The 22839-nt window shown below is 38.4% G+C and overlaps 1 protein-coding gene across 1 annotated transcript; it reads left to right on the top strand.

Moving 5' to 3' along the window:
• Positions 1-5465: 5465 nt before the first annotated feature.
• On the top strand, positions 5466-6389 carry LOC128647036 (olfactory receptor 5F1-like). The gene has a single exon (XM_053699849.1). It carries the CDS (start codon positions 5466-5468, stop codon positions 6387-6389), a length of 924 nt encoding a protein of 307 aa, XP_053555824.1.
• Positions 6390-22839: the final 16450 nt, after the last annotated feature.

The raw sequence follows: 22839 nt of genomic DNA, 5'->3' as shown, positions 1-22839 counted from the left end.
CCGTGGGGGTTAGGCGGAAGTGTTTATGGGTGCAGTGTCGGTGGGGGGTTGGTGGGTGAGGTCTGGGGTGCGACTCTGTCTTAGATGTCGATGATCTTGCGATGGAAGTATGTGGCGAGGTTGTTGCAGAGGTCCTGGGAGGGTGGGATATTGTTGGTGTTGCTGTTGGGTTTGGAGAATTCTTTGACTGTGAACAGCTCCTTGCTGTTGTGGGCATTGGCGTTTATTCTGTTTTGGATTGCTGTTTTCTTGGTGGTTTTCATGAGGTGGGGGTGGGTGGTGATGGCTTCTTTGTAGGTCACTTTGTCCAAAGGGGTTTTGCTGGATCTCCAGGTTCTTTCTAGTCATCTGCATTGGTGTTTGGAGTCCTGGAAGGCCGGGATAACCCAGCTGGCCTTGTTGGTGGGTTGGCGGTTAGACGGTTTCTTGAGGGTTCAAAGGTGTTGGCGCAGTCGGTTATCCAGCAGTGGAGCAATCAAGCGGATAAATCAGTGATATATTAGAAGTGCATGGTAGATTGCTCTTAACCCCTTAACGACACACATCGCACAGGGTACGTCATACACAAATTGGTCTTTAAAGACCAGCAAAGTACCCTGTACGTCATTAGGGGTTTAAAGCGGCTGGAAGCGATCCTGATCATTTCCAGCCACTTTCAAGGTATTGCCGTGATGCCTCGATATTGAGGAATCACTGCAATAACTTTTTTGGCACACCGATGCAGAGAGAGCCACTCTGTGGCCCTCTCTGCATCGGCCAGCGATGGTGCCGATCGTTGGTGGGTGGGAGCCATTGCAGGGAGGCGGGTGGGCGGCCCATCGCTGAGGAACTTCCTTCCGGCCAGCAGTTATTGATGTCGGGTACGCTCAGAAGCACGCGCGGAAGGTGAGGGGTGGGTGCGTGCACGTGTGCTTGCACGCGCCCATAATCTAGCCATATAAAAAATTCAAGTGCTGAGAGAGAGTTCTGGGAGAGGGTGGTAAGTGGCAGAGGAGGGGAGATACTTTTTAAAAGCGATCTAGGAGGGGGTAGAGTATGGAGGGGGGGAGCTCCACTGCAGAAAAAGTTATTTATTTATTTTTTAAAAAAAGATAACATTTTATTGCAAAGTGGGTACTGGCAGACAGCTGCCAGTACCCAAAATGATGGCAAATAGTTAGTGGGGGAAGGGTTAGAGAGCTCTTTGGGGGGGGATCAGGGAGGTTGGGGGCTAAGCAGAATATGATTTTTTTTTAAACTTTGTAAAGAAAAACAAACAAAAAAACACTTTTATTTTAGTACTGACAGACTTTCTGCCAGTACTTAAGATGGCGGGGACAATTGTGTGTGGGATCAGGGGGTGGGATGTGTTAGGTGGGAGGCTGATCTCTAGTTGTGTGTGTTGTATGCAGTATTTTTATGTAGATTGTGTGTGTGTGTGTAGTGTATGCAGTATATTTAATTAGATTGTGTGTAGTGTGTGTGTGTAGTGTATGCAGTATATTTATGTAGATTGTGTGTAGTGTGTGTGTGTGTGTGTAGTGTATGCAGTATATTTATGTAGATTGTGTGCAGTGTGTGTGTGTGTAGTGTATGCAGTATATTTAAGTAGATTGTGTGTAGTGTGTGTGTTTGTGTAGTGTATGCAGTATATTTATGTAGATTGTGTGTAGTGTGTAGTGTATGCAGTATATTTATGTAGATTGTGTGTAGTGTGTGTGAGATGTATGTGTAGATTCTGTGTTTATAGGTTTGCAGTGTGGGAAGTATATATGTGTAGATTGTGTGTAGTGCGTGTATGTGAAATGTGTGTATGTAGGCTAACTCCCATTCTATCTATCTATCTATCTATCTATCTATCTATCTATCTATCCATCTATCTATCCATCTATCTATCTATCTATCTAATATATTTCTCTTTATCTATCTTTCTATCTATCTACCATTGTAGTCTGAAAAGTGATGGCCAACTTCCTAACAGATGAGGGCTGAAGATCAGTATTGTAAAAGCAGATTACTTTCAACTCATAATACGAGCGCAACCCGACAGGCCCAAATGATTACTTCTAGCTAAATTAACGCTCAAGCGGGAGCGTTAATTAGCGCTCTACTTGTAATCTGGGCCTAAACCAACAGAGCTAAAGCCAAAAATGTATTCTTATATATCTATATGAATATATACAGATATATATATATATATATATATATATATATATATATATATATATATATATATATATTTACAGATATATATAGAATTTTTCTAATATGTGAAAAACATTTGAATATAAAGTATTAACATTCAAAACACCAAAAAAAACATTAAACTGTATAAAAAATTAAAATAAATTGTATTTAATGTTTCAGTGTATTTAGCTGGAAATAGCTAAAAAATGTATGTATATATTATATGTGTATATATGTATATACATGTGTATATATGTGTTTATATGTACAGTGGGGAAAAAAGTATTTGGTCAGCCACCAATTGTGCAAGTTCTCCCACTTAAGAAGATGAGAGAGGCCTGTAATTTTCATCATAGGTATACCTCAACTATGAGAGACAAAATGTGGAAACAAATCCAGACAATCACATTGTCTGATTTGGAAAGAATTTATTTGCAAATTATGGTGGAAAATAAGTATTTGGTCACCTACAAAAAAGCAAGATTTCTGGCTCTCACATACCTGTATCTTCTTCTTTAAGAGGCTCCTCTGTCCTCCACTCATTACCTGTATTAATGGCACCTGTTTGAACTTGTTATCAGTATAAAAGACATCTGTCCACAACCTCAAACAGTTACACTCCAAACTCCACTATGGTGAAGACCAAAGAGCTGTCGAAGGACACCGGAAACAAAATTGTAGACCTGCACCAGGCTGGGAAGACTCAATCTGCAATAGGCAAGCAGCTTGGTGTGAAGAAATCAACTGTGGGAGCAATAATTAGAAAATGGAAGACATACAAGACCACTGATAATCTCCCTCGATCTGGGGCTCCACGCAAGATCTCCCAATGTGGGGTCAAAATGATCACATGAACGGTGAGCAAACATCCCAGAACCACACTAGTGGCCTAGTGAATGACCTGCAGAGAGCTGGACCAACGTAACAGAGGCTACCATCAGTAACACACTACGCTGCCAGGGACTCATATCCTGCAGTGCCAGATGTGTCCCCCTGCTTAAGCCAGTACATGTCCGGACCCGTCTGAAGTATGCTAGAGAGCATTTGGATGATCCAGAAGCAGATTGGGAGAATGTCATATGGTCCGATGAAACCAAAGTAGAACTGTTTGGTAGAAACACAACTTGTCGTGTTTGGAGGAGAGAGAACACCATACCTACTGTGAAGCATGGGGGTGGCAACATCATGCTTTGGAGCTGTTTCTCTGCAAAGGGAACAGGACGACTGATCCGTGTACATGAAAGAATGAATGGGGCCATGTATCGTGAGATTTTGAGTGCAAACCTCCTTCCATCAGCAAGGGCATTGAAGATGAAACATGGCTGGGTCTTTCAGCATGACAATGATCCCAAACACACCGCCTGGGCAACAAAGGAGTGGCTTCGTAAGAAGCATTTCAAGGTCCTGGAGTGGCCTAGCCAGTCTCCAGATCTCAACCCCATAGAAAACCTTTGGAGGGAGTTGAAAGTCTGTGTTGCCCAGCGACAGCCCCAAAACATCACTGCTCTAGAGGAGATCTGTATGCAGGAATGGGCCAACATACCAGCAGCAGTGTGTGACAACCTTGTGAAGACTTACAGAAAACGTTTGACCTCTGTCATTGCCAACAAAGGATATATAACAAAGTATTGAGATGAACTTTTGATATTGACCAAATACTTATTTTCCACCATAATTTGCAAATAAATTCTTTCCAGTTCAGACAATGAGATTGTCTGGATTTGTTTCCACATTTTGTCTCTCATAGTTGAGGTATACCTATGATGAAAATTACAGGCCTCTCTCATCTTCTTAAGTGGGAGAACTTGCACAATTGGTGGCTGACTAAATACTTTTTTTCCCCACTGTACATATATGTACGTGTATACATATTTACAAATAAAAACACATAAATGCACATGTATATGCACATATATGCACATATATGCACATATACATATGCATACACACACACGCATATACATATGTATACACACACACACATTATAGCCGTTTCAATTCAAATACCTTGCCATATACCATATCCCTTTTAACCCTTATAAAAAAGTATACTTGCTGAAAAGGGCATTTTAATACTTTACACCTATGAGAAGCTGTCAAAAATGTTATGTCATTACAGCTGCATAAGAAAAGCCGACAGCTGTTAATGAGCTAAATGGATACCTTGTGCATATTATTGTCTTTTGGCTGCCATATATTTGAGTGGGAGCCTATGGGGACGATTTATCAAGTGTCTGGGGGACATGATCCGCTGTAGCGTATCATGTGTGCCAGACATTGATATGTCGGCATTTCAAATTGCACAAGCAGTTCTGTTGAACTGCTTGTGCAATGCCACCCCCTGCAGAATCGTGGCCAATCAGCCGCTAGCAGTGGGTGTCAATCAACCCGATTGCATGAGATCGGGTGGATTGATGCCCACCGCCTCAGAGGAGGCATACGAGTTAAGGACCCTGCTTCTTAACTCCTGTTTCCGGCAAGCCTGAAGGCTCGCACCGATACAGGGGTATATACGGCCCCTATGTCTGTTGTAGCTTAAAGGGATATAAAATCCAAAATGTTTCTTTCATGATTCAGATAGATCATACAATTTTAAACATTTTATCAATTTACTTTTATTATTAATTTTGCTTTGTTCTATTAGTATCCTTGACTGAAGGAGGCACAGTGCACTACTGGGAGCTAGCTGAACACATTCGTAAGCCAATGACAAAAGGCATATATTTGCAGCCACCAATAAGCAGCTAGCTCCCAGCTCCTTAGCCTACCAAGGTATGCTTTTCAACAAAGGATACCAAGACAATGAAGCAAATTTGATTTAAAAAAGTAAACTAGAATTAAAAATTACATGCTCTATCTGAATCATGAAATAATTTTTTGGGGGGGGGTTTCTGTCCCTTTACCAATCTCAAATATAAAATTTAATAGCTTTGTAAATTGCTGGATGGTGTTATTTTTATCAACAGTTTTTCTCTTTTTTTATTGAAACAAAAATATCATATTACATTAACCATCATAAGAGTACGAACATCAAGAAAGAATATATATATATGAATTGTCCCAAAGTGAATCTGTTTGGGTTCCAGAAATGTTCATATAAGACCACATGTAGTACCAACAGCAGTTTTAAGGGCTCATGAACACTAACATTACTTATGTAGGCTTCCTTTTGTGCTTCAGTTTCTCAATATTGAAAATACATACAAGGCATTTCTCATAGGAATTCTGATTAAATGAAACAGAGGTATATGATATTAAATTGTGTAAAATGTTTTATTGTAGAACTTCTTGACTATAGGATGGATACCAAAAATGTCACAGCTATTGCCATGTTCATTCTACAAGGTTTCGCTATTGGGTACAAGCAGCAAATTTTCCTCTTTGTAATGTTTCTTTTCATCTACCTTCTCTCTATCACTTTCAATACTTTAATCATCTTCATGGTGAGGACTGAACGTCGCCTACACAAGCCCATGTATTTCTTTCTAAGCAATTTCTCTTTCCTGGAAATCATGTATATTTCTGACACTGTCCCTAAAATGATGTCTGATTTCCTTAGTCAAAAAAAGACCATCTCTGTTGCGTGTTGTATAACACAGCTTTATTTCTTATTTTTATTTGGATCCATTGAGAACCTTCTTCTGGTAATAATGTCTTTTGACCGATATGTTGCCATCTGCTACCCCTTACAATATGTAATAATCATGAGCGAGAGATTCTGTAGACTGTTAGCAGCTGCCGCATGGATGTTCAGTGTGGTTATTTTGATGATAATTATCATTCCTGTAACACAGTTATCATTTTGTGACTCAAATATAATTGACCATGTTTTCTGTGACTTTGCACCTGTAGTTAAAATTTCATGCCAAGGTGCCACATTGTGTGAAATAGTTTTCTTCCTAATTGCTGGACTGGTGATCCTAGGGTGTTTCACCCTCATCATGGCATCCTACATCCATATTATTATAATTGTATATGCCACCTCTTCAGGATCTGGGTTGCGCAATGCTTTTGCCACCTGCGCGTCACACTTCATTGTAGTCTTTATCTATTATGGGACAGTTATTTTCATGTATGTCAGACCTTCAGTAATGGTCTCTTTTCATGAAGATAAGGTAATTTCTGTGTTCTATTCTGCTGTGACTCCTCTTCTTAACCCAGTAATCTATAGCTTGAGAAATAAAGATGTGAAGGAATCAATAATAAAACTTTTTAGAATATAATATTTGAATATTCACAAAAGAATATCCTTAAATTACAGGTTTAAGTGTGACAAACACAACATTAAACTGAGGTATTAAAATTAAATTTTCTTATTTTCAACATTGGTTAAAGTGTACTATAATTGTTATACTACTACCATCGGGATTATATTTATAAAACTAAAAATACTATCAAACCAATGCTGGCCAGTAGTCTTCTTTATCCCAGCGTGAAGTGGAGTGATAAAGAAATATCTTAGAGGCAATTTAGCACAAGGACCCATGAGATTAATGACTGAGCACAAAGGACTATAACTTGATAGATATCAGAAAATGACTGGATAGGTCAAGGTGAAGTCGACAGGGCAGAATCACAACCATACAGGAAAAAGAAGTACAAAATCAATGTCCAAATACTTAGTCAGGGGGATCCAAGGTCAAAACCAGATGAGAAGAGCATTTTATCCTACATGAAGAACATTACCTCAAATTAGAAAACCTCCTGCAGAAATTAATGGACAAGGTTGTCCCTGAAAGTTTTCTGAGAAGTCCTGCTGCAGAACTTTAGCTTTAGAAGTGCAACCTCTATCTAGTTGTGCCAAGTTTGCTGAATTGCAACAGTCCCGCAAATTACCTGAAAAGCCTAAATGGGAGTAAACTCACTTAAACAGACTGTGGTCATCACAGCCCGTTCGGTCTTCTCCTACTACAATTATGGATCACCTGGTCAAGGTGATACATTGGGAGATCAAGACAAAGCATGTAGGTGAAACATACCACGTGAGCCACAGACCTCAAACCGTGACAAGTACTGTATATGCAGTCACATCCAACACTTACAGTCTCAAATCAAGTTTCTTTAATGGACCCCTTGGACTAGTCCTCAGATAGTGAAGCCAACAATTTTATATGTGATTCTATTTGGCCAGCATTCTTATATGAGACTTCTTCAACAAAGACACTCTTCCAATTTAATTTGTGGCCTGACCATTTAATGTTAGGGTTTTGGAAAGATCTTGCACCATACGCTTTTTGAGACTCTAATGGCCCTTAAGTTTCATCTTCTCCTGCAAATGTTAATGCTGGAAAATACCTTAGCTGGAAAGGGCTAAATGTGTACAAAATGTATGCTTTAGTGTTTATTAGCATTTTTTTACTAGTTTATTTGGTAAGTTGCATGCCTCTGTTATATAATGTTATTACGTCTGTTTCATTTCTCCAACATGGCTTCATAGTCTGTTTTAATTTACTTTACTGACAACTTAGATATCTATATTAATGTTTTGCAAGGCAGGGGTTCCTTGACTCTAATTGTATAACTAGGTAGAACTAATATTCTAGGGGTCGCTAATTTCACTTTAATTTGCCCCCTCCTTTTTTTTCTTTTTTTTTTTACTTGTGACCCATACTGGAATTACAATTGGTCATGGTACTATCTTATAGCTTGTGATGGACCCTACCGCCTATGGCCAGGTGGTGAGTAAAGAGCATAGCCCCAAATATTTTTTAAGCAATCTCATAAACTTTAGGTTACTGGCTATGACTGATATTGTACAAGAACTTTAAAATGTTTGCTTTGTTATCTCACCCTTGCCTTGCTCACTTACTACTCACACTTTCTACTATCGCGGGTAGTTTATATACAGCTAGATTATGAGTTATGCGTGCTATAGGGAAATTAACGAATGCAACAAAAGTTGTGTTATTTAACCCCCTATAGCACAGCCATTGCAAGTTTTTAAAAACCCGGCTTGTGCATGCAATATGGTGCTTTTAAGCTCCATACCGCACCAAAAACAAGCGCTGTTTTGACGTGCTCGTGCATGCTTTCCTCATAGACATCAAGTCTAACACCTGCGATCGCGGAATGAAAAGCTCTGTAACGCTGCCCCATTGATGTCTATGGGGAGAAAAACCTAACACCCCAACATAAATCCAGAGTCTAAACACCCCTAATCTGCCCCCCACTGACATCGCTGGCACCTACATAATGTTATTAACCCCTAATCTGACGCCCCCGATATTGCCGCCACCTAAATAAAACTATTAACCCCTAATCTGCCGCTCCCGATATCGCTGCCACTATAATAAAGTTATTAACCCCTATTCCTCTGCACCCCAACATTGCCCACACTATAAAAAATCTATTAACCCCTAAACTGCCGCTCTCCGACATTTCCGCAACTAAATAAAGCTATTGACCCCTAAACCTCTGGCCTCCCACATCACTACCAATAAATCTATTAACCCCTAAACCGCCAGCCCCCCACATCGCAAAAATCTAAATTAAACTATTAACCCCTACACCTACCCCTAAACCTAATGTAACCCTAAACCTAACCTTAACCCCCCTAACTTTAACTAAATAATTCCTATTTAAAACTAAATACATACTTACCTGTGAAATAAAACCTAAGCTAGGTACAATATAACTAATAGTTATATTGTAGCTAGCTTAGGTTTTATTTTTATTTCACAGCTAAGTTTGTATTTATTTTAACTATGTAGACAATAGTTATTAAATATTTAATGACTACCTAGTTAAAATAAATACAAACTTTCCTGTGAAATAAAACCTAAGCCACCTTACACTAAAACCTTAAATTACAAAAAAACAAAACACTAAAATCACAAATAATAAAAAAAATAAAAACCCACTCCAAAATAAAAAAAAGCCTAATAAACTACCAAGGGGCCCTTAAAATGGCCTTTTGTAGGACATTGCCCTAAAGTTAACAGCTCTTTTGCTACAAAAAACAAACACCCCCTAACAATATACAAACCCCCACCCCCCAAACCCACAAAATAAAAATAAAGTAAAACCTAATCTACCCATTGCCCTGAAAAGGGCATTTGTATGGGCATTGCCCTTAAAAGGGCATTTAGCTATTTTGCTGCCCAAGCCCTAAACTAAAAAAGAAAACCCAATCTAAATATAAAATCCACCCCCAAAACGAAAAAAAAAAAAAAATACATTACACAAAATAGCAAACAAATGATCAAATATAATAATTTATAAATAAATTATTCCTATTCTAATACCCATTTAAAAAAAAAAACAACTTGAAATAAAAAAACTTATCTAGAATAACCTACCAATGGCCCTTAAAAGAGCCTTTCGTAGGGCATTGCCGGGATTGCCCTAAGTTAAAAAGCTCTTTTACCTGTAAAAAAGATTACAAACACTGACTAACATTACAAACCCACAAAATAATAAAAACTATCTAAAAAAACCTAAGCTACCCATTTCCCTGAAAAGGGTATTTGGATGGGCATTGCCCTTAAAAAGGCATTTAGCTCATTTAGTCCTCATCCAAGCGGTGAGAAGTCTTAATCCAGACGGCCTCTTAAATCTTCATCCAGGAGGCATCTTCTATCTTGATCCCAGCAGTGCGGAGCGGGTCCATCCTGAAAACATCTGACGTGGAGCATCCTCTTCATTCAAATCAGCCAATAGAATGAGAGCTGCTTAAATCCTATTGGCTGTTTTGAACAGCCAATAGGATTTTAGCAGCACCAATTCCTATTGGCTGATTAAAATTTTTCAGCCAATAGGAATTTAAGGGACGCCATCTTGAATCGCATACCTTGCATTGAAGATTCAGTGTACAGTGACGACTGTATGAAGAGGATGCTCCATATGAAGAGGCCGCCTGCATTAAGACTTCTCGCCGCTTAGATGAGGACTTCGCCGCCGGGATGAAGATTGAAGAGGCCGTCTGGATGAAGACTTCTCGCCGCTTGGATGAGGACTTTGCCGCCGGGATGAAGATTGAAGATGCCATCTGGATGAAGACTTCTCGCCGCCTGGATGAAGATCGTTCAATCGGGACTTCAAAAACTGTAAGTGGATCTTCTGGGGTTAGTGTTTTTTTAAGGTTTTTTTGGGTGGGTTTTCTTTTTTAATTTAGGGTTTGGGCAGCAAAAGAGCTAAATGCCCTTTTAAGGGCAATGCCCATCCAAATGCCCTTTTCAGGGCAATGGGTAGCTTAGGTTTTTTTTTTAGAGTTAGTTTTTTTATTTTGGGGGATTGGTTGGGTGGTGGGTTTTACTGTTGGGGTGGGTCTTTGTATTTTTTTTTACAGGTAAAAGAGCTGTTTAACTTAGGGCAATGCCCTACAAAAAGGCCCTTTTAAGGGCTATTGGTAGTTAATTGTAGGCTAGGGTTTTTTTTTTATTTTGGGTGGGCTTTTTTATTTTGATAGGGCTATTAGATTAGTTGTAATTCTTTTTTATTTTGGATAATTTCGTTTGTTATTTTTTGTAATTTAGTCTTTTATATTTTTGTAATTAGATACTTTTTCATTTTTAGAGTAGTGTTAGTAATGTGTAGTTTAGTTTTATTTAATTGGTAGTTTCATTTTAGTTTAATAATTATATTAGTTTAATTGTTAGTTTTTTTAATTTGACAGGGGAGTTTTAAAGGGACACTCAAGTCAAAATTAAACCTCATGATTCAGATAGAGTATGCAATTTTAAACAACTTTCCAATTTACTTCCATTAACAAAATGTGCACAGTCTTTTTATATTTACACATTTTGAGTCACCAACTCCTACTGAGCATGTGCAAGAATTCACAGTATATACGTATATGCATTTGTGATTGGCTGATGGCTGTCACATGATACAGGGGGAGTGGAAATAGACATAACTTTGCAATTTATTTAACAAAAATCTACTTCTCATTTGAAGTTCAGACTAAGTGCTATTGCATTGTTTTCTTATCATGCATTTGCACTGGTCCTTTAATTTAATTTAAGGTAGGGAAATTGTAATTTTAATCTAAAGTTAGGGGGGGCGTTGGGTTTAGGGGTTACTAGTTTAATTTAATTTATTGCAATGTGGGGGCTTTCGGTTTAGGGGTTAATAGTTTATTTTAATATCTTTTGTTGTGGGGGCCTTGCGGTTTAGGGGTTAATAGGCTTATTATAGTGGCGGCGGTGTAGGGCTTAATAGCTTAAGTACAGTGGTGGCGGATGGCAGATTAGGGGTTAATAATATTTAAATAGTGTTTGCGATGCGGGAGAGAGTCGGTTTAGGGGTTAATAACTTTAGTATAGTGGCAGCGATGTCGGGGAGCGGCGGGATAGGGGTTAATAATTATTTTTAGTGGCAGCGATGTCGGGAGCAGCAGATTAGGGGTTAATAACTTTTATATAGTGTTTGCAATGCGGGAGGGCCTCTGTTTAGGGGTTAATAGGTAGTTTATAGGTGTTTAGTGCACTTTCTAGCAGCTTAGTTATGAGTTTTATGTAACAGATTTGTAGCGTAAAACTCATAACTACTGCTTTTAGATGGCGTTATGGATCTTGTCGTTTTAGGCTGTAACGCAGGTTTTTTTTAGCCTCACCGCACAACTCATAATGACAGCTCTATGGGAATTTATGTGTAGTGTGATAGGAGCGCCTAAAGGTGGATTCCTGCTGCTAAAAAAGTTCTTCCCTCAAAGAAAAAAATGGGGTTTATTTAGCAGCGCTAATAGAATCTTGGAAATGATGATACCAATCTAACTAATGTATTATACAATCTTGTTTATTTAAAACTTCTTATAACACATAAAAACAACAGCAAATGCTATTCCTAATTAATAAAGGGACGTCTCCCTTATTCAACACTTTTAAAAACAGACTAGGACCATATATTGATAAACCCTAGAATTCCAGGTCTAAAAGAATTAATTCTATAGATAACATAAGGCAAGCAACAAATTGGTGAATTAGATATTTAAAAGGCACAAATGTATCAATCTTAATATATTAAAAGCAAATAGATTCAGCGCTAATGTTCAACTGTAATTAGAAGGTGAACGTAACAGCTTCGGTACAACTGTGATTAGAAATTTAGCGTAACAGCTTTGCAGTTCTTTAGTAACAAATACCGTTATAAAGTTACACAGTTACTCTCCTTGGACATATAATTGGCTCAGGTGTGCTGGATAGTTAAAAGGCAAAAAACGGCCGTTATTTTGAATTTGGTGCCAAAACAATCGGGATTAATGGAAATGGTTAATTTAACATATGAATACCTTGATGTCTTTAAAGTTCAGTTTGCGTGATTTAAAAAATTTAGCAAATTTAGTGTAGAGGTACCTTAATCTGTCCTGGTTGCAACCGCTGATATTCTTCACTGTGAGTGATTCACAGACTGTTAGATCCTGGTGCTTCTGATAAGTCACCTGACCTTCTCTTTGATTCAGAGGTCAGGGGTGATGATCCGTTTTGTTAATGTAGTTATCCTTTTTTGTTTTCCTTTCTTCTTATAGCCCAAATATTACTTTCATCTGGGTTCCCTCAGACTTCTTGAGGTTTCAAGAAATCTTTGGTCAGTGTTTAGCAGTAACACCGTGTTCCCTGAAGTTGCCAAAGGTAGATTTTAACTTGCAGGGTCAGGAGAAAAGTTTAAAGTTGCAGGGTCACACAGCTTTGTGACAGTGGTAAATGAAGTTTAGTAGAGTGTAGCAGGTCCCATGGGACCCTGCAACTTTAAACTTTTCTCCTGACCCTGCAAGTTAAAATCTACCTTTGGCAACTTCAGGGAACACAGTGTTACTGCTAGACACTGACCAAAGATTTCCTCTTTGCAGTGCTTGAAACTATCTTTTATTTAGACTAAGTTAAAACTATCAATAGAAAACCTTATTCTGCAGGAATAAGGCTGGAAATAGTCTGATGCCTTCACCTTACTCATAGACCTATATATGACACTTTACTAATTTTAATTAAAGGGACATTCATTTTCTATATATGCTTCAGAAATTAGTCACTGCATTTCAAAAGATCTGCATAAAAATAAATGGATAAAAGAATCAAAAACTATATTTTCATGTTCACATTGTTTACATAATTTTGTTTGCTTTGGCCAGTTAAATAAATATATGTGAGGTCCTGCACATACCCTGTATGCAGCATGCAGTAGGATTGGTGACCTGAAATCTGCAGAACACTCTGCAGCCTTTCTGACTGCAAGGGGAAAAATGAGAATATATATATTCCTTATTTTTCCTTATTATATATATATATATATATATATATATATATATATATATATAAAATAAGGAAAAGAACTTGATCCCGGGTCAGATGTAAGTTATAAAAAAGTAGACTTTATTTCTTTCCATAGATAAAAAACCCTGGAGGGGTCCAGACATATCAAACACCACTGAGCACTGTGTACTCAAGCTGACATGTTTCGGTTAGTTACCGTAATCATAGCTGACAATGTACACCAGTGCTGGACATTTTAAAGAAAATATTTAATTTCATTGGTTAAAACCATTACACCTGTTCAGTTTGTGGACAACATTAACCCTTTCTTAGTCTGTACTGAGCTTTCTATATAGTAAAGACATTAGTAGCATTTGATTAGTCTGTGTGAAATAATATATTTTTGTTTAATTGTTTTACGAAATCAGACATATTGGAATACTTGTCCCGTCTAAAATACTACTAAGATATACTATAAAAGGGGGTATAGCCTATATAAAGGAGGCTTATAGTTCATATTGTAAATGTATTGGGAGAATGGACAGAGTTTGAATTGATATGTTAGCAGATTGTCATGTGTTCAAAAAATTAACAAAAATGTATTATGGCACATAACTTATTTTTAAACACTCCCGCTACTTCGTAGCTCCCTCCTTGATATTTATATTGTCTCTTTTATTTCTAGATAAGTATTTATGATAGAGATTATAGGAATCCCAAAATGTGTATTGTATTAAGTTTAAATATCTATATGCCCTATCCAATAATGAAATAGTGATCTTAGATTAGGCATATAAGTGATAAATTGAGGGAAAGTTTATTCTCCCATGTGATTACTCCATCTTAAATTAAAAATTTATCCTATAACAAGGAACAAGGAAACGACAATTATAGTTGAGGTGAGCAGAACCAATTTCCTATATTCCCTATTCCCAAATGTTATTCTTAACTATTGCTGGCCTATTGAGAGGTCATATTATACTAGCTGTGTATATTTTTATCAAGACATGTGTTGTGTAATAATACAGGTACTCGTTAATATGTGTGTTGTAGACACTGCAGACCCTGGGGCATGTTTTATTGCCAATAGTTTATGAGGTCGTATTCAGAGTTCAGACCTCTTGGTACTCTAGTCTGGAGCCTAAAGATACAGAACATTTCTTGCCTTTCTAGAATCTGAACTCTGTTGCCTCCTCGCAGGGGATTTTTTACCCACTAAATTGCTTGCCACCTCAGCGTGGCACTGCTTTTGCTGTGTACATGCTTGAAGTGCTTTACCAGTGGGGTAGTGGCCTCTCCTATCTTTATGGTGGACATATGGTTTCTTATTCTGGCATTCACCTCAGTTGTGGTGAGGCCTACGTACTGTAAACGACATTCAATGCACGTGAGGAGATAAATCACATAGGAGGATGTACAGTTGAGACATGAGTTGATTTTAAACACCTCTCCCGTGACTTCTGAGTGAAACTCATCTGAGATAACAGCCAGTTCACATGGTTTGCACCTGGTTTTCCCACATCTGTACATCCCCCTATGTCTCAGCCAGGAACTTGGTTCTGCGACAGTCAGTCGCGGTAGTTCTGAGGGGGATAAGTAGTTCCCTATGGTTTTGCTCTTGCGGTAGGAACACCTTAGGCCTGTCTCTACACAACCTACAAGCCTATCATCTGCTGTAAGGAGACGAAAATGCTTGTTCACTATGTCACAAATACTTTTGTACTCTACACTGTAATCAGTGACAAAAGTGACTTTGTCCTTCTTGGGGACAACTGACCTCTTGGATCCCTGAAGTAAAGACTACCAGTTGAGTCTATCCACCTGTGATTTGGCTTGTCTTATCACATACTTTGGGTAACCCCTCTGCAGTAATCTCTTTTCAAGAGTCTGGCTTTGTTCTCTAAAGGTTTCCTCATCTGTACAGTTTCTCTTAGTTCTTATTAATCCACCTTTAGCTACTGCCAGAGGTACTTGTTTGGGGTGGCAACTTTTTGCATGCAATAAGGTATTTTTGGTAATAGGCTTTCTATATGTACTGCTGTTAATTTGGCCACTTTCTGTAGCTGTCAGGGTAAGATCTAAAAAATTGATAACCCTGGCATCAGTTTCATGTGTAAAGCTTAGGCCTATCGTATTGTCATTAAGCTTTTGCAAAAAAGCAGTCATATCTCTGTCTGTACCTTGCCAAATAAATAGAAGATCATCTATTTTTCGCCTATAAAAGGCGATACATTCTTTGTGTCCATTTTCATCTCCATAGATGTGGGACAGCTCCCACCAACCCATGTAGAGGTTGGTGTATGAGGGCGCAAATTTGGCCCCCATGGCTGTCCCACATTTCTGGAGATAAAAAATGTCATCAAACCGGAAGTAATTATGAGTGAGCAAAAATGTAACCACTCTTAAGATGTATCTCACAAAGTCACTGTCAAATGTTGAAAATTTCTGTAAAAAATAGGCTATGGCTTTTAATCCCTCTTTGTGTGGAATTGAGGAGTAGAGAGCCGTGACATCAACTGTCAACCATTTGAATTTCACATTCCATCTTAACTCCTCCAAGAGATAAATCCTTAGTGTCTTTAAGGTGGCTGTGTAGAGAGGCCACAAAGGGATAAAGTATGGCATCCAGCCATTGTGACAGACGTTCGAGGAGCGACCCAATGCCACTCACAATGGGACGTCCCCAAACATCTGTTAGGCTTTTGTGCACTTTTGGAAGATGGTGGAAGATGGGCACCACTGGGTATTCTACAAATAAAAATTCATAAGTGGCCTTGTCAAAATGTCCATCTTCCAAACCATCGTCCAAAAGTGCTTTCAATTCTCTTTGGTAGCCGAAGGTTGGGTCCCTAGTTAATCTCATGTAGTTGCTGCTATCTTGCAATTGGCCCTGAGCTTCACTGATATACATGCTCCTATCTTGTACTACGACCGAACCCCCCTTGTCTGCAGAACGAATGATAAGATTCTTGTTTCCTTGTAGCTCCAAGAGAGCTTTCCTTTCAATCTTGGATAGATTTGAATTATGTGTAATGTTAGTTGTCTTGTGTGATAATTGTGTAAGGTCCTGCTCTACTCTATAAAATTTTTCAAGGATAGGACCCCGTGTCTGTATGGGGTAGAAGGTGGACTGTTTCCTAAAACCATTAAAACATTTTATGGTACATGTCGTATATATATAGATAGATAGATAGATAGATAGATATAGATAGATATATAGATATAGAAACTTACAGTTAAAGCAGGCAAAATATGGGAGGTGCAGCTGCTTCCTCGCAAGTTCTGAGTGTGGTGTGCACAGAGGAGTTGTGAGGGGAGGAGTTGCGGCACATGCAAGAGAATGAGTGACCCAGTCAGGAGGGTTCTGTCCTCGGAATCCCTAAAAGGTGTTATGCTCCGTAGAGTGTCTTGAAAGGAAGCAAGAATAGCATTTAGGACAGTAACACCGCACCCCATCAGTAGAAGACAAAGAAGTTGGAGCAGGCAGCCTAGGGTCCCGTAGTGGACACTAGTTAAATGGCTACTAAGCAAGGATATATCCACTTGAAACATCACCAACCAGAGGGAAGTACTACCCACATCAGTGGGGTCTTGGAATATGCAGCTGAACAAGATGGTACCACACGCAAGTTGGTGCAACTCTGTGGTAGTGAGTGGATGAGAGCAATTTTTATAGTTTTTGTAGGTTATGTACTTACCAATACTTTAAGGAGATCTATAGGACACATAACTATTCCTTTCAACTGTATATACTGTATAGTAATTATATAAAAAAAAAATCTTTCTTATTTGGAAAAAGAAGCTGTTTTTTTAAGAGCAGGAAACGTGACGTGCAAAAGAGAGTATATATTCGATACTTTGTTGGTGTATTGGTACAGAATAAGCATTGAATAGTAATCTTTTAAGCATATAATAAGAGGTTTGATATAACAAATGGATATATACAGTATATATATATATATATAAATATATAGATTTATATATTTTGTATATATTGTATGTGTGTGTAAAGAGAGACAAAACAGGACAAAAATGCCTCATAAAGCTAAATAACAAGAAAGAAAAAAACATGTTTCAAGATTGATCTGTCAATGACTAGTGAATTTGATAATATATTGCAAGATATGCATCCAATTACTAAACAAATGATGGACTTATTGTTATCAAGGACTGAAAATATACAGCAAGACCTGCAGATGTTAACTAGTGAGAGAAAATAACTTTAATGAAGACTAGGATTTCTAACATAAAGGATGGGAATACTATACAAGATGCATTCCTAGATAAACTACAAAAACAATATAATGACCTACAACAGAGAGTGGGAGATCTTGAGAATAGGTCATGCAGGAATAATGTAAGAAGAAATCAGCATGAAAGCACTAAATGACTGTTTCCTCTATATCACCATCTTTGTTAAAGTGAATGTAAACTTTAATGAACTAAAGCCCAGGATCAAAAATTAATTTTAAAAACAGGGGCCCTTTAATCCATTAAAGTTTACAATGATGCTTATTTTATAAAATACTTACCTTTGCGTAATGGTAAACATACGTCGATCCTCGGCATGCAGCTCTAATTAGCATATCGGTGACTATCCAGCTTCCTCCAATCGTTGCGTGCCCCACGAGCTGGATGCCTGCAAAAGAATAATATTTAACACATTAGTGCTTTTACTCTCAACTGTTTTCAACATACTTTGTTGTTGTAGGGCTATGTCATCTAGGGATGTGCATTTAGATCTTTTGTGAGGGTCCGAATGCAGAAGTAAATAGCGGCTTGTGCCCTGAGGATAATTTCGTAGCTGAGGATATTTTCATAGCCGGATTGATTCCTGTAAAAGATCCCCACACTAATATCTGTGCAAATCTTAGAGTGGGGATCTTTTACAAGAATCAGTCCGGCTGCAAAAATATCTGAAAGGCAGGAACCGCTGTTTACTTCCGCATTCGGATCCTCACAAACGATCCAAAGGCACATCCCAAATGTCATCCATTTCTTTTTCAATTAATATTCTTTTATTTGTGAGTTGTCCCTATCAGCCAGTAGCTCACCAGGACTTACTTATTTACAGATATGCACTTAAAGGGACAGTCTACACCAGAATTGTTATTGTTTAAAAAAATACATAATCCCTTTATTACCCATTCCCCAGTTTTGCATAACCAAGACAGTTATATTAATATGATTTACCTCTGTGATTGCCTTGTATCTAAGCCTCTGCAGACTGTCCCCTTATCTCAGTGCTTTTGACAGACATGCAGTTTATCCAATCAGTGCAGACTACTAAATAACTCCACGGGAGTGAGCACAATGTTATCTATATGACACACATAAACTAGTACTGTCTAACTGTGAAAAACTTTCAAAATGCTCTGAGCTAAGAGGTGGTTTTCAACGGTTTAGAAATTCCGATTATCCTAACTTAGTAACGGTATAATCTAGATTTTATTAAAGAGACAGAGACAAATATTTGCTTATAACTTTTCCTTTACTGCTCAACAGCTTTTAAAAGTATAACATATTAACTGCCATAAATTAAACAAAAAAAAACCCTGAAAAATAACATCCAATGAGAATAGATCTTGAAAGTAGGGGGGTTCAGAATTTCTGAAGAGACATCTGGAGAAAATTTTCTTTCAAATTCTTAGAGTTGAAAAACATATAACATTATTAAGTACTATAAAATAAGCAAAATATAGGGAGGGGACAATAAGCAATAAAAGAGGTGGGAAAATATTTGTCTCTGTCTCTTTAATAAAATCCACTTAATCCACCTACTAATTGTAGTAGAAGTAACAGGTAAATGAGGAGGAGAAAAAGAAATCAGAAGTTGATTAGAGGAAGAATTTCGAAAAGAGAAAGTCTTAGATTCATAGATTTTTAGACAGGATACAACACAAAGTTTAGGTTGTTCATAGAAATAAGGATAAAATATAAAAGAAGATAAAGTTTTAGTACGTCTAGACAGAGAAAAAAATTACACCATGAGGGGAAAACATTTTTGCATCATAATCGAGAGCTCTAACATTTGAAATTCTTTTAAATGATAAAAGACATAATAATGTAGCAAGTTTACATGTAAGTTGTTTTAGTGATAAATCTTTATTATCTGGCCAAGATTTAAAAAGATTAATAACCAAATCCACATTCCAAAAACGGTTATATCAAGCTACTGGAGGTCTCTTAACCTGAATAGCTTTCAGAAGTTTACATATAGTAACATGTTGACCTATAGGCATGTTATGAAGTAATCCATGTCCAGCTGAGATAGCAGAATGAGTAATATTAATAGATATGTAAGCCAAACCCAGCCTCAAATAAAGAAGTGAGATAATTATTAACGTTGTTTAAAGGGGCTGAAAAGGGATCCAGATTCCTGCTGTTGCACAAGCTAGACCATTTAGACCAAGAGCAAAAATAAAATTTTCTGGTTCCTGGTGCCCAAGAGTCTTGAAGGAGAAGTTTAGCTCCTGTCGAAATACCGTCGGAGGACCAGGATCCTCTGAAATGTTCCAAGCAATAAGTTGAAGGGACCCTTGAAGATCAAGTTCGTGAAATTCTCCTATGGGATTTGTAAGGAGGTCTTGTTGAAGAGGAATTAATATTGGAGGAAGGAAAGACATCTCCAGAAGAGAAGGGAACCAAGATTGGGTTGGCCCCCAAGGAGTTATCAGAAGGAGGGATAATAGGTTCCTTTTCACAAAGGAAATTGTTTGAGGAAATCATCAAAAAAGGTGGAAATGCATAAGCTCCTGTGATTGGCCACTGTTGAAGAAATGCATCTGTCGCTAGGGCTTTGGGATCTGGTCTCCAACTGAAAAATGGAAGAATTTGAAAATTCAGATGAGAGGCAAAAAGATCTATGAAAAAGGACCTCTCAGAGACTGTAAAAGAAGAAACATATTCCTGTTCAATTTCCTATCGCTGGCATCCGATAAAAATCGAGAACCCCTGTCTGCAGCTTGATTGTATAGACCTGGTAAATGTTTTGCTTGCAGAAAAATATTCTGAGAAAGACATTGAAGAATAAAATCCTTGGTAAGATTGGATGCAATTTTTGAAGTTGTACCTCCTAAACGGTTGACATATTTGACTGTTTGAATAAACCTTATTCTATAATAATAATAGGGAAAACTATTTAAAACGTATAACAGTAACATGCAACAAAAAATAAACCAGTTCGGATTGAAAGAACAAAGTCTGTAACAATTGTTGCTAATTTACAAATTGAGTCTGGCAGCAGAAACTGTCAAAGTCGTGTCAGGGAGGTGTCGAGTGAGGTAATGGAGGAGGCGGGAGCTTACTCGATAATGTAGCAGAGAAAGGAGGCGGAAAAATGAGTCCCGGGACGTCACTGGAAGGAAGGGGAAAAAAGAAAATGGCGGCAGGAGCCGGGAGCGGACAGCACAGCAAGCGCAACAGAGAGAGGTGAGCGATAGTCAGACAAAGCTGCTAGAAAGCAGGAGAGAAAGCGGAATACAGAAAAAAAAAAGAGGATGTTTATTTTGGACTATTTATAGTCTTACTGGTCATTTAATACTGACCTTTGTAGTCCTATTCTCATTGGATGTTATTTTTCTGTTTAAAAAGTTATAAGCAAATTTGAAGTATCTGTCTTTGTAATAAAATCATTTTGAGCCAAGCTACGTTTAGCTTTTCAAAAATACCACCAAGGGAACAAAACAAATTTGATGATAAAAGTAAATTGGAAAGTTGTTTAAAATTGCATGCCCTAGAGAGAGGTTCCGGAGGATCAGCTCAGGTGTTTGGTCAGGTGAATCACCTGTGCAGCAATTCCTCCACTACAAGCCTTGGCGGTACTTTCGCGCTCAAACCCACTGTCTCAGGTTTTTGGCTTGCCTAGCTAATTCCACCGCTTCCAGAACCTACACAGTGCCGTACCAAAGCACTGGGCTGCTTATTGCAGCAGTTATAAGACCTTATCCCCTTTCTTCATATATTGCCTTACTAAGGGGTAATATCTAAAGGAGTTTGCTGTCTTTCTCCTACGCTGAACTTCTTCTATACAACCAGAGGACTTGTCCCAAAGCAACATACCACACTAAAGTTTCACCCGCTGTTCTCCTTCCCCGCTGTGCTGAGATCTGAAGAGTTACTGACCCCTCTACGATCTTACCTGGTTAAAGAGAGGTTTCCTGCTATTGATCTCCGGCATCGAGTGCGGACCTGGGGTTCTCTGCCCGACTTGGTCTCCTTCACGAGCCTTCATCAAGGGTGGAGAGGGGTAGAGAGGCTTAGAGCTCGGCACTTCCTCTTCGGTCGCGTAGTCCCCTCCCACCGGTGCTGCGTGAGGGGACCCGACCGCTGCTCGCCTCCAGGAGTACTACCCAGACGTCAGGCGAAAATATCCCCGCTGCAGTTTCGCCTTCCGGGCTGGCCTGGATTCTTGACAGCTGAGCAACAGCTCACATTCTCAGCAAACCTGAATAGGCGCCCCCTCTCCCACCGGTGCTGCGCGAGAGGGGTCGCTTTAGAAAAGGGTCTCCCTCAGTCATGGATATTTCTCAGATCTCCAGCGGGTAATATTGACGATTTCTTCTTTTCCTTTGGGTATTTGAAAATATCAGCATTATCCTACTTACCCCTGTCTTATAAACTACATTATTCCCGTTAATCTTGTTGGAAAAAGATATTCGCTCAATTAATACTGCACTCATACAATTTATATGGCAAGGGAAAAGATCCAAGATATCTTTTACCAAACTTAATGCACCAAGGGAGTATGGAGGCATAGTAGTGCCAAATATCAGATTTTATAATCTCAGCTTCTTAGCACGTATAATAATGGACTGGATCTTCATTAAGAATTACATTCTTAATAATGAACTTGAACTTAATATCTGTGAACCATATTTCCCAGTGGCCTTAATCCATTGTTTGCCAAAGAAGCTTCCAGAAAAAATAAAAAGATTTAAAACTATATATAATCCTATAAAAGCATGGTGGAAAGTAACTAAAATCTTGGCAATAACCAGTACTGTCTCAAATTATCTTCCCATGATAGGAAACCACAATTCCAAGCAGGGATAAACTCAGCGGTTTTTAATCGATGGCACAACAACGGCCTGGTTAAGATCTCCTCTCTGATAGATAGCGAAAGAAAGTGTATTAAGTCTTTTGAGGAATTGAAGACTGAATTTAACCTTGTTAATAAAGATTTCTTTGCATATTTGCAAATAAGACATTAAACAGCTGAATTAGTTAGAGAAGCCGACTGGTGCTGGGCGCTAGGTAAGTTGGAAAATTGGCTAACTTTAGCCAAAAATGGCTTTATGTCTATTGCTCCGTGTTATCGCATACTCAGTGCCAGTAAAGCCGCCCCTACTTTGGAAGGGTTGGCAACGGTTTGGACCTCCCTAATACCTCAAAGTAATATTGTATCAAAAACTCTTCAGTTATTGATTAACAAAGTCGCATCCACCACCATTTCGGCTACCTGACGAGAGGAGCATCTTAGGCTCCT

The sequence above is a fragment of the Bombina bombina genome, chromosome 2, assembly GCF_027579735.1.
Source record: "Bombina bombina isolate aBomBom1 chromosome 2, aBomBom1.pri, whole genome shotgun sequence".
Taxonomy (NCBI): Eukaryota; Metazoa; Chordata; class Amphibia; order Anura; family Bombinatoridae; genus Bombina; species Bombina bombina.
The sequence above is the reverse complement of the archived record's forward strand: the minus strand, read 5'-3'. Positions and strand labels throughout refer to the sequence as shown.

What these genes read in the sequence shown, in the direction of transcription:
- LOC128647036 (XM_053699849.1), top strand. Translation starts at nt 5,466, where the DNA reads ATGGATACCAAAAATGTCACAGCTATTGCCATGTTCATTCTACAAGGT.